We start from the raw sequence: 25,602 nt of genomic DNA on the forward strand, positions 1-25,602 counted from the left end.
TGTGAAGTGTGAGATTAAAAGGCCAAGAGAAACATAGTGACATCTTTCTTTACAATATTTCAATGGTCAGTTGATGATATTTGTCCATACCAGAGCTGTTCTGAAACCTAGCCAGACCCTCAAACGTAGGCCTTTACTCTGAAGTAAGGGAAAGCCAGTAACTTTAACAAATTTCCTTTAACCGATCTACTTCATTTTGTCACTGGTGGAATGCAGCATAACAAATTCTTATTTTAAAAGCACAACCTTTGTATTCAGATCAAGTTTAGTGACATTTTTCCCCAATCTGTTTTAGTATATTATACTTCCATACAAATGCATCTATGTATTTTAATCTGTAGACCAGTATTGATAACAATGTAAGAGGAAGTAATTCTGTATATATGGCAACTGTCTGATCTTGATATATTTATCACTCATCATAAGCAAACACAGTGCATGTATGCATTAGTTGAAAGGCTTCCTTTTGTATTGATTTAAGAATACTTTTGGCTGTAATTAAAATGCCACAGACCTGCTTTTTGAAGCTAGATTTCCCTTTCCTGAAAAGGGTTTCCTGTTAGGGAAATGTGAAAATGTAAGCATATAATTGCAGTTGGTGGGATTCAAAGCGAGAAGAAAGGCTAGTTGCCAATCTGTAGTTTGCTTTGTGGCATCTACAGTAAGGCATTAATGTGAACAGCACCTAATAGCATATTATGTTCAGCTGGTATGTGTCCCTGCTCATTGTGGTCTAGCCTAGACACCTAATGATTACATGGTAGAACAGCCCCTCCCAAAAATTATCTGCATTAAATCCCCGTACCTCTTAACTGAGCTTGCTTTAAGTTAGATAGTAGTTCCATGTTTTGTTTTTTAAAGTATCTCCTTGTTGAACTACATAACTACCAGAGGATTAGCGTATATGGTCGTAGAAACGTACATAGAGATATGGTTATAAGGAGATGCCCAAGTTGAATATGCAGGCAAATTCCAGTCTTCACTTCTCCGTTATCCTAGATGGCTTTGCACCCCTTTTCTCTATTCACCGCTTCTTCCTTTCCCAGTTGTGACATCCTCTTCTTATATCCCTGCTTCTTATTTTCTACGTGTCCTGCTTCTTCCTTCCATTGTCTCTGTCTTCTCTTTCGGTCCCACTCAGTAGTTATGGGGTATGAAATGGTTTAATTATGATTAGATCTTAATATAATAAGTAGACTTCATTTTTATTTGGCTGGTATTTGGCAAGACCATCCTCCACAGTCATACAGCCGTATTAGCAATGGTTATGTTGGATTTTGTCATCTGTTCCCCTCATGTTCATTAGGTGATAGGATTTTATCCTGCATTTACTTTTTGTTCCTCTCTATGGTACCTAACATTGGCTAATGATTTGAAATACCTGATCATGTGTTTCAGGCCCAACACAGAGATGCTTTCATTGAAGAACGTTATGGAAAATACAATATAAGCGACCCACTGATGGCACTTCAGAGGGATTTTGAGGCAATGAAGGAGGAGAATCATGGTGATAAGCAACCCGTTTGTGCCAATCCCTTGTCCGTCCTAAAGGTAGTGATGAAACATTGCAAGAATATGCAGGAGAAAATGTTGTCCCAATTAGCTGCGGCGGAAAGCAGGCACAGAAAGGTAGGTCTCATGCTTTCTGCACATTGGTCAAAAACAATTATTGCTTCTGTTTAGCATTTGGTATGGCAGAGCTGATTCATATTACCTTGTTGGGCCTTTTTGCCAGCAAGGTGACAACTGTCAGCATTTTTATGGTTATTCAGATTCATTCAGTCCCAAAGGCATTATTGTGGCGTTCAGTTGCTAATTTTCTTAACACTTCTAATAAACTCATTTCTCACAGAAGTGCTTTTTATTGACTGAAGCAGCTATTGAAAAGTAAGAGATGCAGCTTCTGGTCAACAACCACCTGACTATCCAGCATTTGATTTCCTGCTGTACTGGAAGTTTCACTGAATCATGGTGGCGTCAGCCTTTTAGATTAGATACATAGAGAGCTCTGGTCATGCTTGTGAACCTATTTGTTTTAAAAAAAAACTTTAATGATAGGCATGAATGAAATAGCACTGTAATGTGTCTGTCTTTACAGAGTGGTCGTAGAAAGGTAAATTGCTATAATTTCCACTCATAATATGCATATCTTCAAACTCTGGTTGCCATCTTGGCACAAGAGGCTTTTCTCCTCTGCACAGATAAGATTTTCTAGTAATCTTAGTGTTATATTTAAAATAGAGCTGCTGATAATTCTGAAAGGAAGCAAGTGCTTCCCTTTGGCCTTCTCGTTGGAATCTCTGCTATCTATTTTAATTGTTTTTCACTTTGGTAATTTCCCTTGAATTCATCATTTCAAAAGAGACTGGCTCTTTTGTGTTTTTTCCTTCCTCTATAAATAATTTCAGAGTTGCAAGCTAATATGCCCTTTGGTTATGTTAAGACTTGAAGCAATTCCTTTATAAAGTTTGTTCAGTTTAATTTTCCTAAAGCCATGTGATATGCTTCAGAGCAGCCATGCAAGACATAGTGAATGCTTATTATATCTGATTACTGTGGGCATAATTTCTAGAAACCCAAGGTAAAATTGTCTGGGAGGTTGTTGTTGTTTTTCAATACACCTTTGACTCTACCCGTTCTGCTGAAAAATGGGGACAGAAGACTTTTGGAACTCAGCAGTTAGTGCAGAAACTGCTGTAAAGAGTATTCAAGTAAATTATCTTGGGCTGATGTCTTTTTTAAGTAATGGGTGACCTGTTTTGGGCGTATTCTATCTCGGTTCTTTCTCAAATGGCTTGGAGCAGGCTTGTTTTGAAATTAATAGTTAATGAGGGCATTAGACTTGTATTACCTGTACTTCACACGATGGGAGTAAGTTGTCTTCTGTTACATATTCGGCATTGTTAAGCAACTCTATACAGGATCTTTGATATCATTTTCTATGTATGCCAGCTTAGAAGAAAGACTTTTTGACTTCAATGGAGCTTCGTGTTTTCTGGGACTTCCGCTGAAGTAGGCAGTTAAACATAACTTGTAGGCAGTTTCCCCCCCTACTTATGCAACCCTCCCCACCACCACCAGGAGTAGATCTTAGTGAGATCTGTCAACAAGCGAGTAATCCGTACATCATTTTTTATATATAAATGGAGATACTTGAGTTGGATCCCACAGAATTCCAATCTTCCCCTGCTGCTGCAGAATAACATTGCAACACCTGTGAAGGATAATTCAACGTTTTTGCACGTTTCATTTCTGTCAGCAACCTGAAGAGTACAATTTGTGGAAGCATCATGTGAACAGGAAATAAAGTTTCAGAGCTGTGCAGCAAAAGATGTAAATACAGCACCCTGTACATCTTTCTGTTCTTTGTCTCTGTTTTTAACCTTTGCTTTACAAGGCTATTCAGGTTAAAGGCAGAATATTATGGAGAGTGGTTGTAATGGGGTGTGGGAGAATGAACTTTACATGATTTCAAGTGTTATGCATTTGTGTGGTGTTCTGGTAAGAGCACTTTGGGCATAAAAGGGCTTGGCCTGCACATCTGGATCTACTTGTAATTCTCACTGTTCTTAAGTGATTGATGTGTATGTTTGTCTGGTTGACAGGTGATCTTGGATCTTGAAGAAGAGAGACAGCGGCACGCCCAAGACACTGCTGAAGGGGATGATGTCACCTATATGCTGGAAAAAGAGCGAGAGCGACTCACACAGCAGGTATGACTAACTAGCTGGTCAGCTCTCAGAGAGGAATGATCCATTACTATTCAACACTACTGGCATCACTTTTTCTGTCATGAGAGTCCAGTCTCCCTATAAGAAGAGTCAGTTTTTATTTGCCGACTTTTTCTACCACTTAAGGAAGAATCAAATCGGCTTACAATCACCTTCCCTTCCCCTCCCCACAACAGACACCCTGTGAGGTAGGTGGGGCTGAGAGACCTCTAAAAGAGCTGTGACTAGCCCAAGGTCACCCAGCTGGCTTCATGTGGAGGATTGGGGAAACCAACCCAGATCATCAGATTAGCATCCGCCACTCATGTGGAGGAATGGGAAATCAAACCTGGTTCTCCAGATTACAGTCCATCGCTCCAAACCACTGCTCTTAACCACTACACCACGCTGGATGCGTATTCATTTCTGTTACATGTATTTAGGCTTAATTTCAGAATGGAAGGAAGGGGGTATTTATTTGTCATGAACAGAAGGTTATTGCTAATTCACCCATGTTATTGAGTACATATGTGTGTTAAGTGCCATCAAGTCACTTCCGACTCATGGCAACCCTGTGAATCAAAGTCCTCCAAATAGTCCTGTCTTTGACAGCCTTGCTCAGGTCTTGCAAACTGAGGGCTGTGACTTCCTTACTATATGTACTCATATAGTATTACTATATGAGTACATATAGTAATACTAATTGTAATGTATGAAATGGCACATAGCTTTGCATTTGTCTGGGCTTGCATTGCCCTGAAAATGTAGGCTGTTCATAATCTTAGGCTTGGATCCTAGGATACAGTTACACTTGTGCTTCTCTTGGGCTGCTGCAGATGCTTTCCTTCAAAGCAGCACTCAATTCCTCCATGTGCATGAGAGCCCTTTGAAGTGCTAATAGCGAAGGAAGCAGTGAAGGAAAGGGAGAGAGAAACCCAAGGTGAACATTGTTATAGGATCCAAGCCATAGTTATTTCTGTGATTCTGATGCCCATTCTTCTTAGTTGGCATGACTATGCTTTTTGTTGCTCTGGTGTTTGTGTTTTGGGAGGTGGGCTGAAGCCATTTGACTATTTTAAACATTCACAAGATATACACTCCAAATTAAAAAGCGTTATTTGGACTGAAGTCCTGAACATTTTACTTGGAATTAAAGTCCACTGATTTCAATGGAACTGACTTCAAATTAAGGGCGTCTGCAACAAAAACACCTTTCTTTGTGGCAGTTGATCAAGCTAGAGCACTAATGTAGTAGGTCCCTAGTTTTGCTTGCTTGGAATTCCTCTCTTTGGACTTCCAAACATAAATTCTCTAATGGGGGAGATATCTGGGAAAAGAGAGAATCTTTGCTTTGAGACTATTTTAATTTCCTTTGCCCTCTCTCCTAGCTGGAGTTTGAGAAGTCCCAGGTGAAGAAGTTTGAGAGGGAGCAAAAGAAGCTGTCCAGTCAGCTGGAGGAGGAACGAGCACAACACAAGCAGCTTTCCTCCATGCTTGTGCTGGAGTGCAAGAAAGCCACAACCAAAGCTGCAGAGGAAGGGAAGCAGGTTGAGGAAATTAGCTTGAAGCTGGAGAAAGAAAGAAGCAAAGTGAGCCAACTGGAGGAGGAGCTGGCAGCTAAGAAGAAGAGGGGCTTGCAGATGGAGGCACAAGTAGAGAAGCAGCTATCTGAGTTTGATATCGAAAGAGAACAGTTGAGGGCCAAGCTGAACCGGGAAGAGAACCGCACTAAGGCTCTGAAGGAAGAAGTAGAGAATCTGAAGAAAACCCTGAAGGAGCTAGAGGCGGCTCAGAAAGAAGGCAGGAATCAAGCCGAGAGCGCACCATCCCATATCTCAGTGGCATCTGTAGCAACGGCCACAGAATGTTCTTCAGTGAGGTCAGTCGCTTGCCAGACAGAAAGCCCCTCGGCAGAGAATGCCAGCCAGGGAAGTTCAGGCAAATTGGCGCACTTGTTAACTCCCCCCTCTGCCACATCTGCCCACCCGTATGCCAAGATAAATGGGCATTGCGATGCTATGCAAACAAGTGGGGAGCCAGCTGAGCTCAGCATTGAGAGCCTGCAAAGGGCGAAGGCTGCAGGGCCAGCTGCTGAGAATGCTGCAGAAAACAGTAGCTCCCCTGTAAGGACTGAACTGCTTGCCTCTGGTATCCCACCACTCCCTTCCAGTGGGATATCCTTATCCCCCAGCAACACGGGCTCTTCATCTTTGACTTCCTCCCCTTGCTCCTCACCAGTTCTGACCAAACGTTTGATTGGAGCTTCAGCCAGCAGTCCCGGCTACCAATCTTCCTACCAAGTCGGCATTAACCAGCGCTTCCACGCTGCTCGTCACAAGTTCCAGTCCCAAGCAGAACAGGAACACCAGTCAAGTGGTCTCCAGAGCCCTCCGTCCAGGGATCTGTCCCCCACCCTTGTTGATAATTCCGCTGCTAAGCAGCTGGCCCGCAATACGGTCACTCAGGTCCTCTCAAGGTTCACCAGTCAGCAAGGCCCTATAAAGCCAGTCTCTCCTAACAGCTCGCCTTTCGGCACAGACTACCGAAACCTGGCCAGTGCCATGAGCCCCAAGAACGAGTCAAGCCCAGGCAAGGTCTCAAGCCCGCTAAGCCCGTTATCACCGGGGATTAAATCGCCAACCATACCCAGGGCAGAAAGAGGGAATCCTCCACCGATACCCCCAAAGAAACCTGGACTGGCTCCTTCTCCAGCCACTCCCACCCCACCGATTAAAACTCCTTCTCTGGCGTCCTCTCTGGGGTCACCTGTGGACTTGGCAAGCAGTTGCTCAAGCAATGCTGTGGTAGCCAATGGGAAAGAAATTGAGATCTTGTTGCCAACCAGCAGCTAGTCTCTGGAAACTTCACATTCCATATGATTTGCCATTCCTAACGCTGTCTTATCCGCTTCATGTTATTTATTTGGATAATAACAAAATTGTATAAACACAGTTAGTTTTCTTTTTGTTTTTTATAGTATGTAGAGAATAATGCTTTTGATGTACAAACCTTTAACACTAAAGCCTCAAGAGGTGTCTCGTGGCAGCAGGCACATCCAGTGAGAGGACAGGCGATTCCTATGCTGGGAGATGACCGGCAGACTCTGAAATTGCTCGTTTTTAAATCATGCAGAGTACACTCCATGCAAACCTCCATTCTAGACAGACCTTCTCCAAAAAAAAGTGCCTGAGCTTAAGCCCACAGATATGAATGTGATTCTCTGTAAATCCAGAAGGAATCATCTAACTGCAGAAAGCACAGTTTCTCTATGAATCATGAATGTTGAAAACAACACTTTTATTATTTCTTTATTATGAAAAGGAAATATTCCAAAGGTGTGACCAATAGACTGGTCAGTGGTTTCCCTAATAAGTCAGTTTTACGTAGTGCTTCATTGTCAGATGCACTTTGGCCCTGTTGCTGAGCTTTATGCAACCTGATCCTTTCCTATGATATAAAGTGTTTTTTTTAAAGAAGAAACAAAAACTTTAGAAGCTTTAAACAATCAGGGTGCCAGTTCTTTCCTGCCAACTATCCATTCGTTACATATTTTTCTCTTCATAGAGATTAAATAGACCAGATGAAATCTTGAAGTGTTGTGTCTAGCTTGATATTCTTCACGCATTCTACTGTTGTATGTAGAACTTCTGAGAGAAGGGATCTTTTTTCTTTGCTTGATAAAGATCATGTTTTTACTTGAAATGAGAAGTGACTAGTCAGTTCTATACAGGTGTGTGTGTGTGTGTTTTTGCATTGGTAAGATAGGATCTGTACTAGACGATCCAAAGCAATAACTTAAAAGTTGTTCCATATGATGATAGCTTGTCAAGCTGACACAGGTTTTGCTGACCAAGATGGGTTTGCCTCTTGAAGACTGTTGCCCTCTTGGCTGCAACTGCGGAAACCAAATCCTTAACTTTACATATAAAGAGACTCATGTATATGGGGGGAGCACTTGTATGATATACACGCAACACATTTATTTTAATCTTACTGTAATTATATTGAGATTTTTTTCATAGCTCACAAAAATGAGGAAAATACATTTCTATGATAACGTGGCTACTTAATCTTTATTTGCCCTAATTTTGGAAAATTTTTCCTACGATAGGTGGTCAACAGGGCCAATATAGAGCTGAAGGAGGTTTCTTTCCAATGAAACTTCCTGTCTTTTGTGTGTGAGAGAGACTTTTTATAGCTTAGGTTAAAAATATATTATCTGACCCTCTCTGCAACTCCTCCCCTTCCTCCCAGTAATGTATCCTACTCATGTCAGACCTTGTGCTAGATAGCTTTGCTCTAAGACGTTACAGTAGTGTGTGGTCAAGGACAACAATAAATATCAATAGCCAGGACATGAGTAAAGGCATTTGAATACCTTCCCAAAACAGTATGCACAATTAGCAGGCATTAACCAGTTTTAACCCCCGATATAATGTCGATATGTAAACCACTGTATATGGACTAGCCAGAGACTTAATGTATCTCTTCATTCTTGATCTGTATATGGAATTGCATACTGCCATAGGAACTGCAATAGTTACAATCTTTCCTGAATTTTGTTCCATTCACTGGAATAGCCCTTATGTAAAGAGATCTTCATTGTATGGACCCATAGGAAACAGCTCTGATAAACACACACACAATTTAGTTGTCCAGCATAGGATTTTTTTAGTAAGGATTACAGCTGAAATCTGGGTGAATGATTTCAGCATTGCTGGGTCAGTATCGCTTCTAACCTCAAATAGAGGTCATCGTAGCCCTTAAAGTATTTTCTTTTGTTTACACTAACTTGTGCCCTTTCTTTATGCTATGACTCTAGAGATTTTATATACAATAATGAATTTTATTAGGAAATGCACTGAGTACTGTATTCTACAATGGATTTTGAGGAGGCACAATGCAAGAGGAGATGTGTATTTTTGCTAGTAGTCTATAAAGTAAGCACAACTATTAAAGTGGTTCCAGCTAATCCAGTAAGACTTCTAGGGTTTTAGTATTTAAATTCTCTGTAGACTTGCCTGTATGGAAACAAAATGTTTATCTTCTCTGAATCATGTGTTGCTAGAGAAGTTTGTCGCTGGCTAACAGGATTTTAATGAAGTTCAGACTGTATAATCTAGTATTAATTATTCATTAACATTTGTATATTTGTAAAGTGAAATGTATGAAGCAGAAGTCTTTTTACCATTTTTTTATAGCTGGCAGCATTAAACGTGTTAAACATTCATACTATCAATAAAGGGTTTTATTTTTATGATGTGAATATGGTGCATGAATATATTTTAAAAGTAGGTGGGACTGGTTGTGTTCAGCTGACATTTTCCTTAGTTGTAGTGGCTCTGCAGTATACACGCATTGCATAATCAATACAGAAAAACATACAGATGTCCCAGTTGCTGGTGATAAAGAGACTTAAATGCATCTAAGCCACTTCTGTATTAGATCAGCTGGCTACAGCCTGTTCTTAAGAGTTCTTCAGGAACAGGTGTACAAATATCTGTGCTTAGCATTGCCATATAACACAACACTATAGTTGCACATTAACTTGGTCCTACTAAATGCCTGGATAATGAATTCTGTAGCAGAAAGGGAGCCAAAAGAAAGTGGCGTTTTGACACATTAAGGCTTGGATCCTATGCCACCTTTCCATTTGTGCTCCTTTTTGTTCATCACAGAGGCAGTTGTCCACTTTGGAGGTCATTCCTGCTACATTCAGCACTTCTCAGCTCCTTGAAAGACCTTGGTTTTGCATGTTCAGAAGTGCCTAGCTGCAGAGGAAATGTTTCCCCTGCAGCAGAGAAACACCTCTGGAACACACAAAATAGAGCACAAGCAAAAAAGAAAATATTGTTTCCAGGCCTCATTCCAGAAGAGTTGTTTTAAAAAAAGTGCTTTTGTGAGAGAGTTAGTCCTAATTCTTTATGCATTACCATGTACCAATACTCAGGTATATGGCTTGTTGACATGTCATCAAGCTATTTTGCATTGACCTAAATTCACAACGAATATATTGCTGGAAGATGGACAATGTATTTGCCAAGATATCATTCTGATGCTGTACTTAACTAGAGAAATTTGCAAATCCATTTCCCTATCATAACTAGCACCCAAGTTATTTCCTTAGTGTAGGAAGTCCAAGCTAAGGTCTCCGAAGACTATGACCAGATGCTTTGCCCTAGATGACTTCTGAACAACAAGACTGCTCTCTGCTAGCTTGAAACTTTCTGGCCTCTAGAACAACTGCAAGTTGAGCCTAGGTAAGTAGCATGAGCAGTAAAAAAAGAACATATTTTAATTTCACATAATAGTGTAGGTGGATCTTGGACATTCAAAAGGCTTTTGACAAGTTACCTCATCAAAGACTCCTGAGTAAGCTTGGAAATCATGGGACAAGAGGACAGGGGCCTCTTATGTCTCAAATTAGGGGTCCCCAACCTTTTTGTTCCTGCAGGCACATTTGGAATTCTGACATGGCATGGTGGGCACAGCAACAAAATGGCTGCTACAAAATGGCTGCTGCAGGAGAAAGAGCCAGCCACAAAATGATTGCCACAACCTAACTTCAGTAACAGTGCAGGTCCTTGTGTTGTGGTGGCAGCTACTGTCAAAGCAACAGTTTAAAACATCTGCACAGTCAATCAGAAGCCTTGCTGGGCAAAAGCCCTACCTGGCCCCACCAACTTCCTAGAAACATTTGGCAGGTGTCAGCAGACGCCACATTGGAGACCCCAGTCTTCAAGACTGATTAAACAAAAGGAAGCAGAGGGTAGGAATAATTGGACAGTTCTCTCAATTGACGGAGATAGCAGCAGAATCCCACAAGAATCAGTGCTATTTAATTTGTTGATAAATGATCTGGAACAGGGGAGGGCATTGTAGTTGTTTAGTTTGCAGATGCCACAAAATTATTCAGGATGCTGAAAACCAACAATGACTGTGAAGAACTTCAGGAGGATCTCCACAAATTGGGTGAGTGGGCAACAATGTGGCAAATGAAGTTCAATGTAGGTAAGAGTAAGGTGATGCACATTGGAACAAAAAATCCCAACCGAGTAAAGGCTAATGGGGTCTGAATTTGCTGAGACTGAGAGGGGGAAAGATCTTGAGGTCATAGTAGATAGCTCAAGGAAAGTGTCAACGAGTATGTTGCAGCAATGAAGAAAGCAAATTCTATGCTAGGGATTAGAGAAGGGATTGAAAATAAAACAGCCATTATTATACTGCCCTTATATAGATCTATGGTGCAGCCTCATTTGGAATATTCTGCATTTCTGGTCACAATATCAAAAAGGATCAGAGAGCTGGAAAAAAAGAACAGAAGAGGGCAACTAAGATGATTAGGGGGTTGGAGCACCTTTATGGCTGCCCTTCCTATTCTCAGTCTCCTGACGTCTTGGTTGCAGTCTCCCTTTCAGTTGACAATGAAGCCAAGGAACAGAAGAACAATTTCAATTTCTTCATTGTCAATCTTAAAGTTGTGTAATTCCCCAGTACTTATTTTTGTCTTCTTGATGTTCAGTTGTAATCCTGCTTTGGCACTTTCTGTTTTAACTTGTCCCAAGGTCACCCAATAAGTACTATTGGGGATTTGAACCCTGCTCCTCCCAATCCTAACCCAACACCTGGGTCTCGCATACCTATGTGAAATGCTAAAAAGGAGGCTTTTCTTTCATAACTTCCTTTCAAGATTCAGAGCTAACCTCTCTTTCTTGATACCTTTACAGCATGACCATGACTGTGTATCTCCACTGGGTATTCAAGGTCAGGATAAGGAAAAACTCACTAGAATAATAGATCTTTAGCAAATGAAGGATACCATATTAGTCTACATTGTATTCAAACCTGCAGAGCTGGGCAAAATGAAATATAAATAATTAGGAGGCAGATATCCTGGGCACTTATGTATAGTTTGTCTTTGAATCATTTCTCTTAATTGGAATTATTCCAGAAATTAGAATGCCACAAAGGCACATTTTCAAAAGCTGTAAAACTATCACTTGTCCATTCAAATAAGTATGATGGGACAGTGTTACCTAGGTAACCACATGCAAATTCCATAAACTTTGACACTCTGTTGCATTATGATTGGTATGTTTGCTGTGCTCTTCTGGGTGACATTCACAAGCCTCCGCTAAAACAAAATTTACCTTTCATGTATTGAGATGGCTTTTGCCAAATTCTCTTGCCTCCAGATATTATTTCGGATGTGTTCTTAAAATATGCATAAAGGTGACAGACGGTTTTAAGTAGCATATTCGAATGTCTTGAGTTTCAGGCCATCCTGCTGATCTTCCACCTGTGTAGTCCCTTGTAGTGACCTACAGTCTTTCATTTCTGCTGCACATTCTGATTCATACCTTAATCTTGCATCATGCCCAAACAAGCCAGCTGTCTTTTTAGCTGGTTCTTTTTCCTGGGCTTGGGACATGCTTGTTTATTAGCCAGGGGTGTGTTCTTTAGGTATGCCTTGAAGCAGGTGCAGTCTGTTCACAACAGAAGTGTATTTGAGATGGTAACCCGTTAAACCAGAGGCAGTTTACAATTCTCCTGCCAATTGCTAAGGCTTTGAGATGAGGCCTTGGCCAGTTCATGCACTCCAGGTTGTGATCCAGCAGCAACTTATTTTTTTTTCCCCGTTGTGGGAGTGGAGGCCCCTGTGCAAAGCCCTTACCCCACCTTGGAATGCTACAAAATGTTCTTTACAACATCACAAATATAGAAAGGTTCCACCCATAGCCTTCTAACATGTGTTGAAATAGGTAATCTCCTATGGCAATCTTCTTAACCCATCCCATTTCTAGGGCTTGGAACCCAAATCTCTTGCGGCCCAGGGCTGGCAAGGACAGGAGAGGTTTGGGAGTATTCTCTTGCACTTATAAGAAGTTCTCTATACTGTGGTACCAGCTCAAGGTATTCCCCCCCCCCACATTGTGAAACTAGTAGTGTCTCCATCCTTTGGGATGGGCCAGGTGGCTGGAATGCCTTTGAGTTTAACAGTATGTTTGAAATGGATTTTTTTTAAAAAAAATATTATACAAATTACGGATTATTGGGAAATTTGGGGAGCTCAGTTTCAGGCAATATGTGTGATTTTGCTGTAACCCTGTACCTTCGGTGTCTTGCATTTTTGCATACCCGCTTGAATGAGTTAAAAATCTGGTGGCAGTAAATCTACATTTGAAGACATTTTGCAGCTGGGATCCCTTGTCCTTTCCTGGAGGACTGATACAGTTGTTACAATTTTTTTACAGCTATGTCCCTGGTAGTCACAAGATTCCACTCCAAAAGTGCGTAAAAATATCTCTCTAGCACCCCCTTGTGTTGTAAGTACATACTCTTATGTCTTAACTGTGATAGTTTAAAAAAAAAATCCATATATTTTTTTAAACTAAGGAGAAAATAGACCAGCTCAGTAACTGACTTGCATTTTATTAATTTAGTAGAAATTCCATGTGGGAATAGGTCTGTCTGCCCAAAGAACCACAGCTGTGGAACGTCTTGCTTCTCCTCCCACTTAACACTGACAGTGACGGAGGCACAGAGGAAACTGCCCTGATTTTGAGTCTTGCAGTTCAGCAAAAATAAATAAATTGATTGCTGGAAACTTTGTACAGGTGCTATGTTGCATGGTCTGCCAGCAGGGGCATGTGTCATGGCTAGGTATTCTACAGTGGTAGCTTAGTTATAGACCTTGCCCTCTTTGCAAGGCAGGCCTTGAAGACATGAGTTTTAAGAGCAAAATTCTAGCAACTGAACAAAAAGAAGCTAGATGCCAACTTTTTCTCTCTACATAGGAATACTGGGCCAAAAGAACCCTTGGAAGAGAGATGTAGCCATAATATTCCGCATTTGGGTCTTGCATGTAATTGCATTCCCTGTTACTTTTGCACACCCTGTAACAAACACCTCCACCCCCGTCTTTTCTCCTCCTCCTCCCTTCAACTTGCTTCAAATACATAATAACATAAGAAAGGCCATGCTCGATCTGACCAAGGTCCATCTAGTCCAGCAGTTGGTACACAGTGCCTCTAGGAAGCCCACAAACAAGACAACTGCAGCAGCACCATCCTGCCGGTGTTCCACAGCACCTAAGATAATAGGCATGCTCCTCTGATCCTGGAGAGAATAGGTATGCATCATGACTAGTAACCCTTTTTACTAGTAGCCATGAATACCCCTCTCCTCCGTGAACATGTCCCCTCTTAAAGCCTTCCAAGTTGGCAGCCATCTCTACATCCTGGGGCAGGGAGGTCCACAATTTAACCAAATGGCTTCCTCACAATGGGGAGATGCTCACAGTAATACATATTTCTTCACTTTCCCATTTTCCTGGGAAACCCCAAATTCCCTGGAATAGCTTATGTTGAGTGGCAGGAGAACTTGGGGACACATTGCCCTGAAGCATGAAGGCTGAAGTGAAGTGGGAGCATCAAGTGGAATCGCTCTTCCTCTCTTGCCAATGGACGCTTCCTTTACTGTGCTCCTTCCACCTAGAACAAAGTTGGAAGTGTAGAGCTGGGCATGAATTAGGGAAAAGACAGCTTATAAAGTTTATCATGAAGTCATATGAGTACTGCAGAAATAATTAGTAAGAATGAGATCACATGAACACATGAAGCTGCCTTATACTGAATCAGACCCTTGGTCCATCAAAGTCAGTATTGTCTAGTCAGACTGGCAGCAGCTCTCCAAGCTCTCAGGCTCTCCAGGGTCTTTCGCATCACCTGCTTGCCTAGTCCTTTTAACTGGAGACGTCGGGGGTTGAACCTGGGACTTTCTGCCTGCTAAGCAGATGCTGTACAACTGAGCTACGCCCCCTCAACTAAGCCCAAGAGAAGCTTAAGCAGCTACAGGAGCCAGTCTTTGCCAGTGCTGTTGCAAGAGGCAAGGCCTGCAAGGCCATTAAACAGAGTGCTGCCCGCTTTTAATTTAACTTCGGTCTGGTAACAAAGTTAGTTCTCAAGAACTGGGTGATAAGCCACATGTGGCCCCTGAACAATTCAAGAAAATAAGGAATGGGAACTGCTCCTTGGCATCCATTTATTTAAAATAGTCATTTCTATCCTGTTCCCTCTTCCAAAAGGTTCTCACAGTGGCTCACAAACATACTCAAAACTACACTAAAAACAGGCACGATAAAATGAAAACAAGAAATTGCATTTGACATGAATGAGAAGATAAAAACCAGCACTTACATTTGTGCCTGGAAGTGGATTGGAAGCCATTGTAAATATTGTTGCACTGGTGAAATATATGCCCTGTAATTTATGCGAGAAAGCAGTCCTGATGTTACATTTTGGATCTGAAGGTTTCAAAACATCTTCAGATTGCCAGTGATAGTGAGGATCATTCTCATCCAAAGAGAGTGGTGGTGGAAATGGCTGATATTCTTTGCAGCAGACCAAGCTGCCAACCACCAGGTGGTGGCTGGAGATCTCCCAGAATTACAACGGATCTCCAGACAACAGAGAGCAGTTCCCTTAGAGAACATGGCTGCTTTGGAGGGTGGATTCTATGGCATTGTACCCCACTGAAGTCAGTGCCCAGGTTCCACCCCCCCCCCAAATCTCCAGAAATTTCCCACTCCAGAGTTGGCAACCTAGCTCAGACTGACGTTGCACAGCCCTGAGTATTCGGCTTAGGCAATCCTGCTGCTGTATGAAACATGAAACATAAAACATGTCCCAACTTGGCAAGAATGCTAGGGATTGGTTCCTCAATGCAGACTTTTTTTTCCAGACATTTCCTTAGCATATCCACTAGAGAGCAGCTTTCTCATAAACTATTTCTCAGAATCTGCTTAGAGAACAACCTGTACTGCTTTTATTTAGGCACTGTAAACCCTTCCTTTGAGAAGGAAAGCTGATATCCAAAGTGGATTGTACTTTTGAGGATGGACAAGATTTAATTTTACTGCTTTTAAGCTACTCCAGCAGAAATGAGATTTCTGTTAGCCTGTATGAGATATGCTTTCAGGTCTGCTAGCAGCAAGTTGCTGCGTAATGTGGCATTTCTCTGTAATTGCTATCAGATAAAATTCATTTGTATTACTAGAAATAGAATCCCAGAGTAATAGATATTATTATTAAAGCAGATAGTCATGGACTACATTTCTCAGGTGTATTTTGTGTTTAAGGCATTAGCAAGGAGTGAAACTCCCATGACCTGGGTTATCAACATCAAGGTGGGATCTGAAGTTCTCCAGGAATTACAGCTGAGACTTCAGAGATCAGTTCCCCCTGGAGGAAATGGCAGCTTCAGAAGGTGGCCTCTGATATCACATTCCTGCTGAATTCCTGCCCTTCCCTAAACTCAGCCTTCCCTGAGCAGTGCTCCCCCCACCCCAAGCTTCTTGCAATTTCCTAAGCCAAATTTGGCAACCCTGCCCATAACACAAGCTCCAGGTCATCTTAAAACATAAGTAAACATTAGAGGAGGACAAAAGCCTCCATGCCTGTGACATTAGCTCCTTTTCCTCAACCCCCCCCCCGCCCCCCGGAGGTATAGTGGTTAGGACTGGTGGACTCTAATCTGCAGAACTGAGTTTGATTCCCCACTCCTCCACATGAAGCCTGCTGGGTGACCTTGGGCTAGTCACAGCTGTCTTAGAGCTCTCTCAGCCTGACCTACCTCACAAGGGGCCTGTGAGGAGGGAAGGGAAAGTGACTGTAAGCCGCTTTGAGACTAGGGTTGCCAGGTCCCTCTTCTCAACCTGCGGGAGATTTTGGGGCGGAGCCTGAAGAGGGCAGGGTTTGGGGAGGGGAGGGACTTCAATGCCATAGAGTTCAATTGCCAAAGCAGCCATTTTTCTCCAGGTGATCTGATCTCTATCGGCTGGAAGTCAGTTGAATTAGCAGATCTCCTGCTACTACCTGGCAGTTCCAGAAAAAAGAAGGGCTCTGTGCTGTAAAGTATTGTAGAACAAGAAAACAGCACAAAATTTTCAATGCAAATTAAATATATTAAGTGCAGGAGGTGAAAAGTGAATACATGAAAACGGACAATACATAAAATACATAAACCAATTACAGACTAACAAGAAGAATCTAATAGCCAAGGTAAGTAATATTGAATAATATTAACCAATTAATTTTTCTCTTTGCAGATTACAAATTTCCAGGTAAGTACAATTATTTTAAGAACGAACTGTGAAGAATTCCACAGTAAGAACAGCCGGGAAGTGATGGGACGTGTTGTCTAGATCGGTGTCCACGTTTTGCCAAAGTCTTCATCAGCTGATCAATTTCTATGTACAATAAAAATTATTTTATATACAATATAAATTTTCTTTAAATTTATTATTATAATAAAAAATCTTAATATGATTATAAACATCTTTCTTCTTCGCAAAAGTAATCAACCTTGGTCACCTATTGAGCATGCCACCCATAAAAAGAAGAATAACTCACCTCAACAGGAATAATAACAATAAATCATAACCATATTAGGTACAGTTTTCCAGCTGCCTAGAAGGCTTAGCAACGAGTCAATGTCAAAACATGTAAATCAGTATTAGTTGGAATGGATACTAAATTACAAAAGCCAGGTGAAAATAATGAAGACAATCCAGCTGGCAGGGAGAATTGTTTAAGGGATCAGGTAAAAATACAATGCTTACAAGAAGCAAGAAAAATCAAGCTCCGTGTTTAATCCTGTAGGAGAGAGGGTCCGGAATAAAAATATGAATTTGGTCTCCATTTGTAACAACACCTTCTGTATATTCTGTTGGTTGTAGGGTCTTACCCGGTATTGCCATAGAACGCAATAGGACATATTGTTTTCAGAATGACCTTTCTCTAAAAAATGAGAAGTTAAGGGCGCTTCCAGAATTCAGGCGCGTATTCTGGATCTATGTTCACAAATGCGCGTTCTGACAGTTCTCACGGTGCTTCCTATGTACATTAATTGGCATTTGCAAATTATACAATAAATGACCTGTTTGGATGCACAGTTTGAACAGTGGTGTAAAGTAAATTTGAAATCTGTGGTGGTCGAAGTTAGTTCTTTTACAGGCAAACAAAGATTGCACACAGAACAGGAGCCACATCGATGATGACCTACAGCTGGGGGGAGCCATGATGTTGGAGAAGGCAAAAACTCAGAGTTTGTCAAAAGGGAATCTGTATGAACAACCATATCTCCGATAGTACGAGGTCGGAGCAATCCGCAAACAGGAGGGGATTGGCAGCCCGGGATGCTCTCAAGAATATGCCAATGTTTTCTTTCTGTATCCCATTTTCTATTAAAAACCAATAAAAATATTTATTAAAAAAAAAAGAATATGCCAATGTTTTTTAATGATGTTCTTAATTATGTGAGAGCGTGGAGAAAATTGTAAAGACCAAGTAATGTGGTTAACATCAGTAGTTCGAGAAGTAGGAGTCAGTAGAGACTTCCGTTTCCTTGAATTAGCTCGTGCTTGTGCCGCGCTAAGGATGTAGGGGGGGAAAACTTTTAGACATAAGTGCATTGTCTAGTTTCCTAACCGAATCTAAGTAATCACTATTATTGGTAGCATTGCGTTTAAGACGCAGATAGTGACTGTATGGAAGGTTATTAAGCAGATGTTGTCGATGATAAGATCCATAATGAAGTCCTGCCCATTTAGATAGAGTTTTGCGAAATGGTTTGACAGCAAGGGTGGACTCATTTGTAATGTAGACTTGCAGATCTAAAAAAGAAAGAGAACTATGATGATGGGAACCCGAAAAGGACAAATTTGGGTCAAGGGTATTGATCCATTCCTTAAACTCCAAAAAAGACTTTGTAGACCTGAACAGAAAAAACAAATCATCCATAAAACGTTTATAAATTATCATGTCATTATGAAAAGGATTGTTATTAAATAAAAATTTCTTCTCAAAATCAATCATAAAAATGTTTGCTATTGAAGGGGCACATGCCGCCCCCATTGAAACACCATTCACCTGTAAGTAGAACTGTTATCTGTATTGAAAATAATTATGTTCAAAAAGAATGTCAAGTAATTGAACCAAGAATTCAGTAGGTGGAGTTAGATCAATCCTGGAGTCCCATAAATTCAAAATTATAGTGCGAACTGCAGGTAATGGTATATGAGTATATAGGGAAGTCACATCCAAACTGGCAAGAATGGAATCAGAAGGTAAAGAAAGTCCTTCAAGTTTACAAATAAAGTCTCTAGAGTCTAGCACGAAAGAAGGTGTGGATGAGGCAAAGGGCTTGAGATGGTATTCCAAATATTTGGCTATGGGTTCAAGTATTTAATAACAATCCTTTTAGGAAACTAGACGAGACTCCTTAAAGGTGGAGAAAAGTGGGGTATAAAAACCATCTCTCCTTCTTCTTCTCCTCATGCCTTCTTACCTTCATCAATGAACTGGGCAGCAAGATACCAGAATAACGAAGACTGGTGACTATTAATTTCTTTTTAATTCAAATAAGTTATAATAAACAATATTAATAAAAGTATATCTCTTCATTAATTTACCTGTGTAATAGCTGAATGCATATCACTCTGTGTTTGTCAGGTAGGACCACTCAGAGACCCTGTTTCAAAAGAAGTCTAACTTTCTTTCCATAAAGCTAGCCAGAGACATCCAGGAACTGAGGTCTGTGAAGACACATATTGGTCAGTAGAGGGCAGCCTTGCTCAACCAGATGTTTGTTCATTCTCTTCTGCTGGCCTTTGCATCTCCCCCCACATATGAGCAAATAAAGGGGGGAAATTGATTTTTACCAAGAGAGGGAAAGGGGATTATGACACCCTTTTTTGAAACTATAATTGGAGAGAGGGCAAACTTCCAGGATTCAAAAGACTTACCTGATTTCCATGAGCAACAATCAGTCCCAACAAAGGTATCCTTGCACCGATACTCTTATTCAGGGGTTGGCGTGATAGTAGCTCTAATAACAGATGTATTTTGCCATGGATTTGGCTCCTGAGTTGTGTTTCTTCGCTACATATTCTGAGATGTTTATTATCCGACTAAGGGCTAATTCAATTTAATCAATTCTGCCCCCCCTTTTGTGGACATTTGTACATATAAATCCTTGTCTATTTAAATCCTTGTCTATTTCCAAGTGCAATGTGCACAAAGTTCCAGTTTGAGGATCTATCAGATGAGTTCTGCAATTCCAGGAATGCCTGTGTACAGATGGAATGGCATGACCACTCTTCTACAGAGTGGGGGTGAATGTTCACTTTTCATTGAGAGCTTGAAATACTTCTAAATTGTATTGTAAATGTTTTGTATACATATGTTCTCCAAGTGGTTTCCCACAGCCAGCCAGCTCTCCTTATCCATCATCTGCCCAACAGACAGATAACTAACTTACAAAAGTCTAAACAACTCCTTAGGGGCCTCTGTTCTGCTGTGGTGGGGAAGCTGTTTCACTTGCCTTTGTATTTTGACCTGCCTATTTTGCCTACCTGACTCCCAAAACTATATAAATTCATCAGTTGTTCTAAACTTGTTCTCAACTACTTTGCACATTCTTACTTTGCCACCCAGGAACTGTAGTTCAAACAAGTAAGATCTGAACATGTACCACGTGATGAATGCCACAGACTGTGCAGGCACCAAAGCAACCCATTCATCAGATTTTAAATAGTGCACGCCCTGGCCAGGTTGGTCCTGGAACATGCATGATCCAAGTGAGCCAGTAAATGTATGTGCCACAGCTACTATCCAGCTGGCTACTGTGCTGAATGCTGCTAACTATGTAACTGGAAAACCACTCTCATTTTGAATCACGAATACTTGAGCACGGTGCAATTGTATGGGATGCTCAATGAGAGAAAACTGGCAGGGTGAGTTCAATTTTTCCAGCCTCTTCCTTGTGCAAATTAAAGCATCAGTAACTGTCATTCAGCTCAAGTTCAAAACAGTTGTCATATCTGCACTAAAGAATGAATTTTCCCCCAAGTCAAATTTGCTTCACACCTGGCAATGTGTGACATCTCCCTTCAACTTATCTTATTCACTTTATAAACATCTTTTTGCGATGCAGGCAGAAGTTTGGGAGGAGTGCTCAAAGCATATTTCATAGTATGGCGTAGGAGAACCTTGTACAGACACTTCAGCTTGAACTGTACATGGCTCACATGGAGTTTTGTATGACTATTTCTGTCTTGAGATTGATACCTGTTTGTTCTGCTTTTAGGATGTGGTTTGTAGGGTTTGGTTGTAGAGGTGTGTTAAAGGGAAGATGATAAATATGGTCACTCTTCTCCTTTTTCCTTGGGAACATATTATAGACAGCAACTCTGGTAAGGTTGACTATTAACTTTCCTCCAGTATAAAATCCAGTCTCTTCCTGTTGTGCCGTGTTTCCCAATAGTTCTTTGTTCATCTATTAGTTAAAAATGTTGCATTATGGGAAGGAAATAATGTTGCCATTTCAATCTCCCAGTGGGTTGGATCCAGTCAGTTTTTCCACTCAATCTCATTGAATTCTCCTCTTTACTACAGCTTCTGTCTCACGTGCCCCATGAGTCCAGCATATCTTTTTTGAATCCTTGCACAAAGGGGACCCCTATTTCTTTTTCTTCAGGGGAGAGGTTGGTTGCAGTCAAACCTTTCTCTCTGTCACGGAACGAAATTCCAAAATCAGACACTGCAGTTCTGTTATCAAAATAATTCCAGATCAAAGAGCATCTGTAACCAAATCAGTGTAATTTAACCTTTTCAAACACTGAACATTAAGGAAAGGGAGCTGAAAATTGGTTCAGAAAGCCTGAGGACATGGGGGTGGACTGTCCTGAATTCTGATATTGATCGTGTGTGTTAAATTTCATCAAGTCTCTTCCGACTCACGGTGGCCCTATGAGTTAGGTGGCCCTCCAAAATGTCCTATCCTTAACAGCCTTGCTCAGGTCTTGCAAGCTGAGGGCCGTGGCTTCCTTCATAGTCAATCCATCTCATGTTGGGTCTTCTTCTTTTCCTTCTACCTTCAACTTTTTCCTAGCATTATTGTCTTGTCCAGTGAGTGACTCTTCTCATAATGTGACCAAGTACGATAGCCTCAGTTTTGTCATTTTAGCTTTTAGGGACCGTTCAGGCTTGATTTGTTCTAGAACCCACTTATTTGTCTTTTTGGCGGTCCACAGTATCCGTAACAATCTCTTCCAACACCACAGTTCAAAGGAATCAACTTTCTTCCTGTCAGCTTTCTTCATTGTCCAACTTTCACACACACATACAGTAATAGGGAATACTATGGCAAGAATTAACTTGACCTTGGTGGCCAGTGACACATCCTTACACTTAAGAATCTTTTCTAGCTCCTTCATGGCTGCCCTTCCCAGTCTCAATCTCCTTCTGATTTCTTGGCTGCAGTCTCCCTTTTGGTTGATGATGGAGCCAAGGAATAGAAAGTCTTGATTTATTCTAATTTGAAAAGCCTAAGAATGTATACAATTTGAAACATTTGACACTGGGGCTGAGTGTGAGAGTGGTATAAAACCCAATGGAACTATGCGTAAAACACTGGGTCTTAGGGCATGTTAGAGGGCACATGATACAGAAACTAAAGAGAACTCAGTCTGTGGATGGATGACCATCTGTGAACCTGTTTTATGTGTCTTTGAGCTTTGTGATGGAAGAAAGGAAGGATATATGTATACATGTACTAATGTTAATTACTGTATCCCAAGAAAACAAGCTTGGACCCATAGATAGGGTTGCCAACTCTGGGTTGGGAAATTCATGGAGATTTTTGGGAGGTGGAGCCTAGGGAAGGCAGGGTTTGTGGCATGAGTGGAGTGCAATGAAGCATCATCATGCCATAGAGTCCACCTTCCAAAACAGAGTCCATAGAGTTCACCTTCCAGGGGAACTGATCTCTGTAACCTGGAGACTATTTGTAATTCTGGAAGATCTCCAGCCACCATCTGGACATTGACGACCCTAGCCATAGATGGTGTGTGGGAGAGAAGGATCTGCCCGATGCTTCCTGGAAATACTACATGATCCTTTAAGGCTTTCAGGTTTTTAATAAATACTCATTTTTCAAGCTTTCTTTCAAAACCACAATGGTTAGTGTTTTCCCCATTAACAGAAGCAAGGAAGCTTGTTAGCTAAGATTCTCAAAATTCCACTAATGTTATCAGCTTCTGTTCTGGACTGCTAGAATCACAGTTGAAGCCATGAAAGTTTCCAGACTGCTGAGGAATGGTCTGTCACTTCTCGATACTGGAAGATACATTCCCTACCCTCAGAACTATTCACTTCAAAGCTCAGAATGGAGGTGTTGATTGGATTTGTTGAAGGGCAAGTTTGCAACATTTCAGTGCCACAAATCTCCGAACCGATTCTAATTATGTCAGCTGGGCAGCTGTTGTTGTTGTGCCTCGTTTGTGTGACCGGTGGCGTTTTGGAATTTGCCATGTAGAAACAATAGTAGAGAAGAGATATAACAGAGGACCTTCTCACAGGAAAGGTATGTTTGGATTTGTTTGCAAAGATGGGAGAAAGACGATCCATAATAAAATATAATGTTAGAAAAGTTAATCCGTGTTTAGTTTATACTAGAACGAGGTAGCCACATTGGTCCACATAAAACCCACAAACAAAAGCCACATAATACCTTTTATTAAGACCAGCCCAAATAATGCAAAACAACATGTAAGCTTTTGAGTTCTCCAGAACTCTTCATCTGGCTGGATGTTAAAAACAAAAAAGAAGCAGCTCAGGAGAATACATCTTTCATGCCATTGTGTTAAGGCCTCATCTTCTACATCCTGTAGGATGTATGTAGGATGCTTAGCTGACTTCAGGGAATGGTTAGCTGGTATCAGATTGTGCTGCTAACATGCTGGGAAGAAGAAACAAAAAAAAGGGAAGCACCCCATTGTAAATACAAAACTAGCAGTTGATAAAATGTTTCTCTAGCACCAGACAGGAAACAGAGATCCCTTAGAGGTGAAAGCATACGGGCCGCCTAAACTCCCGGACTGGACCTGGCAACCCGATATGCAGGCACATGACTACTTTTCCAGCCGCGCGCCCACCCCAAACGCTACGGGATGGCTGCTGCGCGCTCCGTTGAAACTGACACGGCCGCTCCTGTGAGCTCCATGCAGCCAGCAGGTACGAAACAGAAGCAAGGGCCACCCCCAGTGAACCGGAGAGACTCCCATGTTCCTGTGCAAACCCTGTTCCAGCCGCAGCCATGTCGTAGAAAGCAGACAGTCACGTAGTCAGTGCCCCCTTTCCCATTGCAACATCAGCAGCTTAATGGGCAATCAGCAGTGATCGTGATATCAGCGATGAGTCGTTCTTCCAGTTATGCAGCAGTGATCCCCAGACGTTTGCAGAGAACGCACCCATTGTTCCAGAACGTTAATCATTTCAGCAGAGATCTCCCGGTTCCTCCTGGGTTGCAAAAGCCATTGGAATCAGAATACAGCCGAGTACGATTCGTTGCCTCACTATTGACTAGAAAAGCCGCCGACTGGATGGTTCTCCAGTTTGACACTCGGGCCCGATCCATACGCTCACTCAATGATTTCATGCGAGCGTTGCGGCGACGTTTTGAGGACCCCTTTCTGGGAGAGAAGGCCAAGGCAGCCCTCCTGCAACTTCGACAAGGCTCTACACCAGTGCGGGAATTCGCGGACAAATTCCAAAGGCTCGCCAGTAAAATAGAGGACTGGACCGAGGCTACCCAAATACATTATTTCCGGGAAACCTTACACCCTGAGATATTGAACTGGGCTTATATGCAACGAGACCCAGACACTCTAGAAGAATGGATTTTACGAGCTGAAGAAGTGGAAAGCCGCCGCCAATTCATTTTGCTGGCCTGACGTCGGGCCAGGGAGGGGGGCAACCAAAAGCCCCCGCCTAAGGCTGCAACTCCTACACTGCGGAGACCTGCTCAACCCTCACAAGACCATGTGTCTTGGTTCCAAAGGGGAGCCTGTCTCGTTTGTGGCACCATGGGCCACTTTGCTGCAGCCTGCCCACTTCAACCGGACCGGTTAGTCCCTCCTCTACCGGATGGGCCGCCCCGGAATCGGGGGCGAACTCAGCAAAGAGGCACCGCAGCCAACCGCAGCGCTGCACCAGGACGGACTGCACTGTCAGCGCTTCACGTCGGAGATGCACCCAACGATCCTGCACCAACGGACCCACCGGGGTCCCGGATTACAAGTGCCCCGGGAGGGGACAGCTCACCTTCCTCAGATGAGGACAGAAGCTGGGACCCCCCAGCTTTAAATCTAGAGTCTCCTTTGGATCTGTCAAAAAACAGGTGGGGTCTGCGGTGAGTGGAGCGACACAGCGGACCCTCGCAGCTGTTCCTGCAAAACCCAAGGCTCCTGTAATGGTGAGATCGAAGATACTGTGCATGTGGACGTAGTGTTACAACACTACAAAAAGGGCCCCCAATTACAAGTCAAAGCACTAATAGATTCCAGGTGTGCCCGCTCCCTAATCAATGAGGCCACTTTCAAAGCGCTCAAAGTTAAGTCAGAGACTCTGTCAGCTCCCATTCAATTTCCCCAAATGGATGGCAGTGACTTTAAGAGTGGGCCAGTAGATCGTCGTACTCGCGGGGTAGCAATGGGCATTGGCCACCATTGGGAGCAAATAAATGTCACCATAGCCCCAATCAAATACGAAGTGGTGTTGGGAATAAACTGGCTCAAGGGACACAGCCCGTATATTGACTGGGGGGCTGGGACTATAAAGTTCTCTGGTCCTGATTGCGACCAACACCATCAATAGGTAGCCGTTGTACCTCCATCAACCCTGGCTTTAGTCTCAGACACCCCCTCTTCCTCTCCACTGCCTGCTGAACATCAGGACTTTGCAGACATTTTTGATGTACGGGAATGTGATGTACTACCCCCCACCGCAAAACTGACTGTGCTATTGAGGTGGTGGGGGATGAGAAACTACCC

General features: G+C 42.2%; 1 protein-coding gene across 1 annotated transcript in view; it reads left to right on the forward strand.

Moving 5' to 3' along the window:
* CTTNBP2NL (CTTNBP2 N-terminal like) overlaps positions 1-6,648 on the forward strand; it is a 30,834-nt gene extending 24,186 nt beyond the window's left edge. Inside the window, exons 2-4 of the mRNA XM_056845427.1 lie at positions 1,399-1,629; positions 3,606-3,713; positions 5,099-6,648. Coding sequence (XP_056701405.1) covers positions 1,399-1,629; positions 3,606-3,713; positions 5,099-6,562 — 1,803 coding nt within the window. The 3' untranslated portion in view covers positions 6,563-6,648. The remainder of the gene's footprint in view (positions 1-1,398; positions 1,630-3,605; positions 3,714-5,098) is intronic.
* Positions 6,649-25,602: the final 18,954 nt, after the last annotated feature.

The sequence above is a fragment of the Euleptes europaea genome, chromosome 2 (assembly GCF_029931775.1).
Source record: "Euleptes europaea isolate rEulEur1 chromosome 2, rEulEur1.hap1, whole genome shotgun sequence".
Lineage (NCBI taxonomy): Eukaryota > Metazoa > Chordata > Lepidosauria > Squamata > Sphaerodactylidae > Euleptes > Euleptes europaea.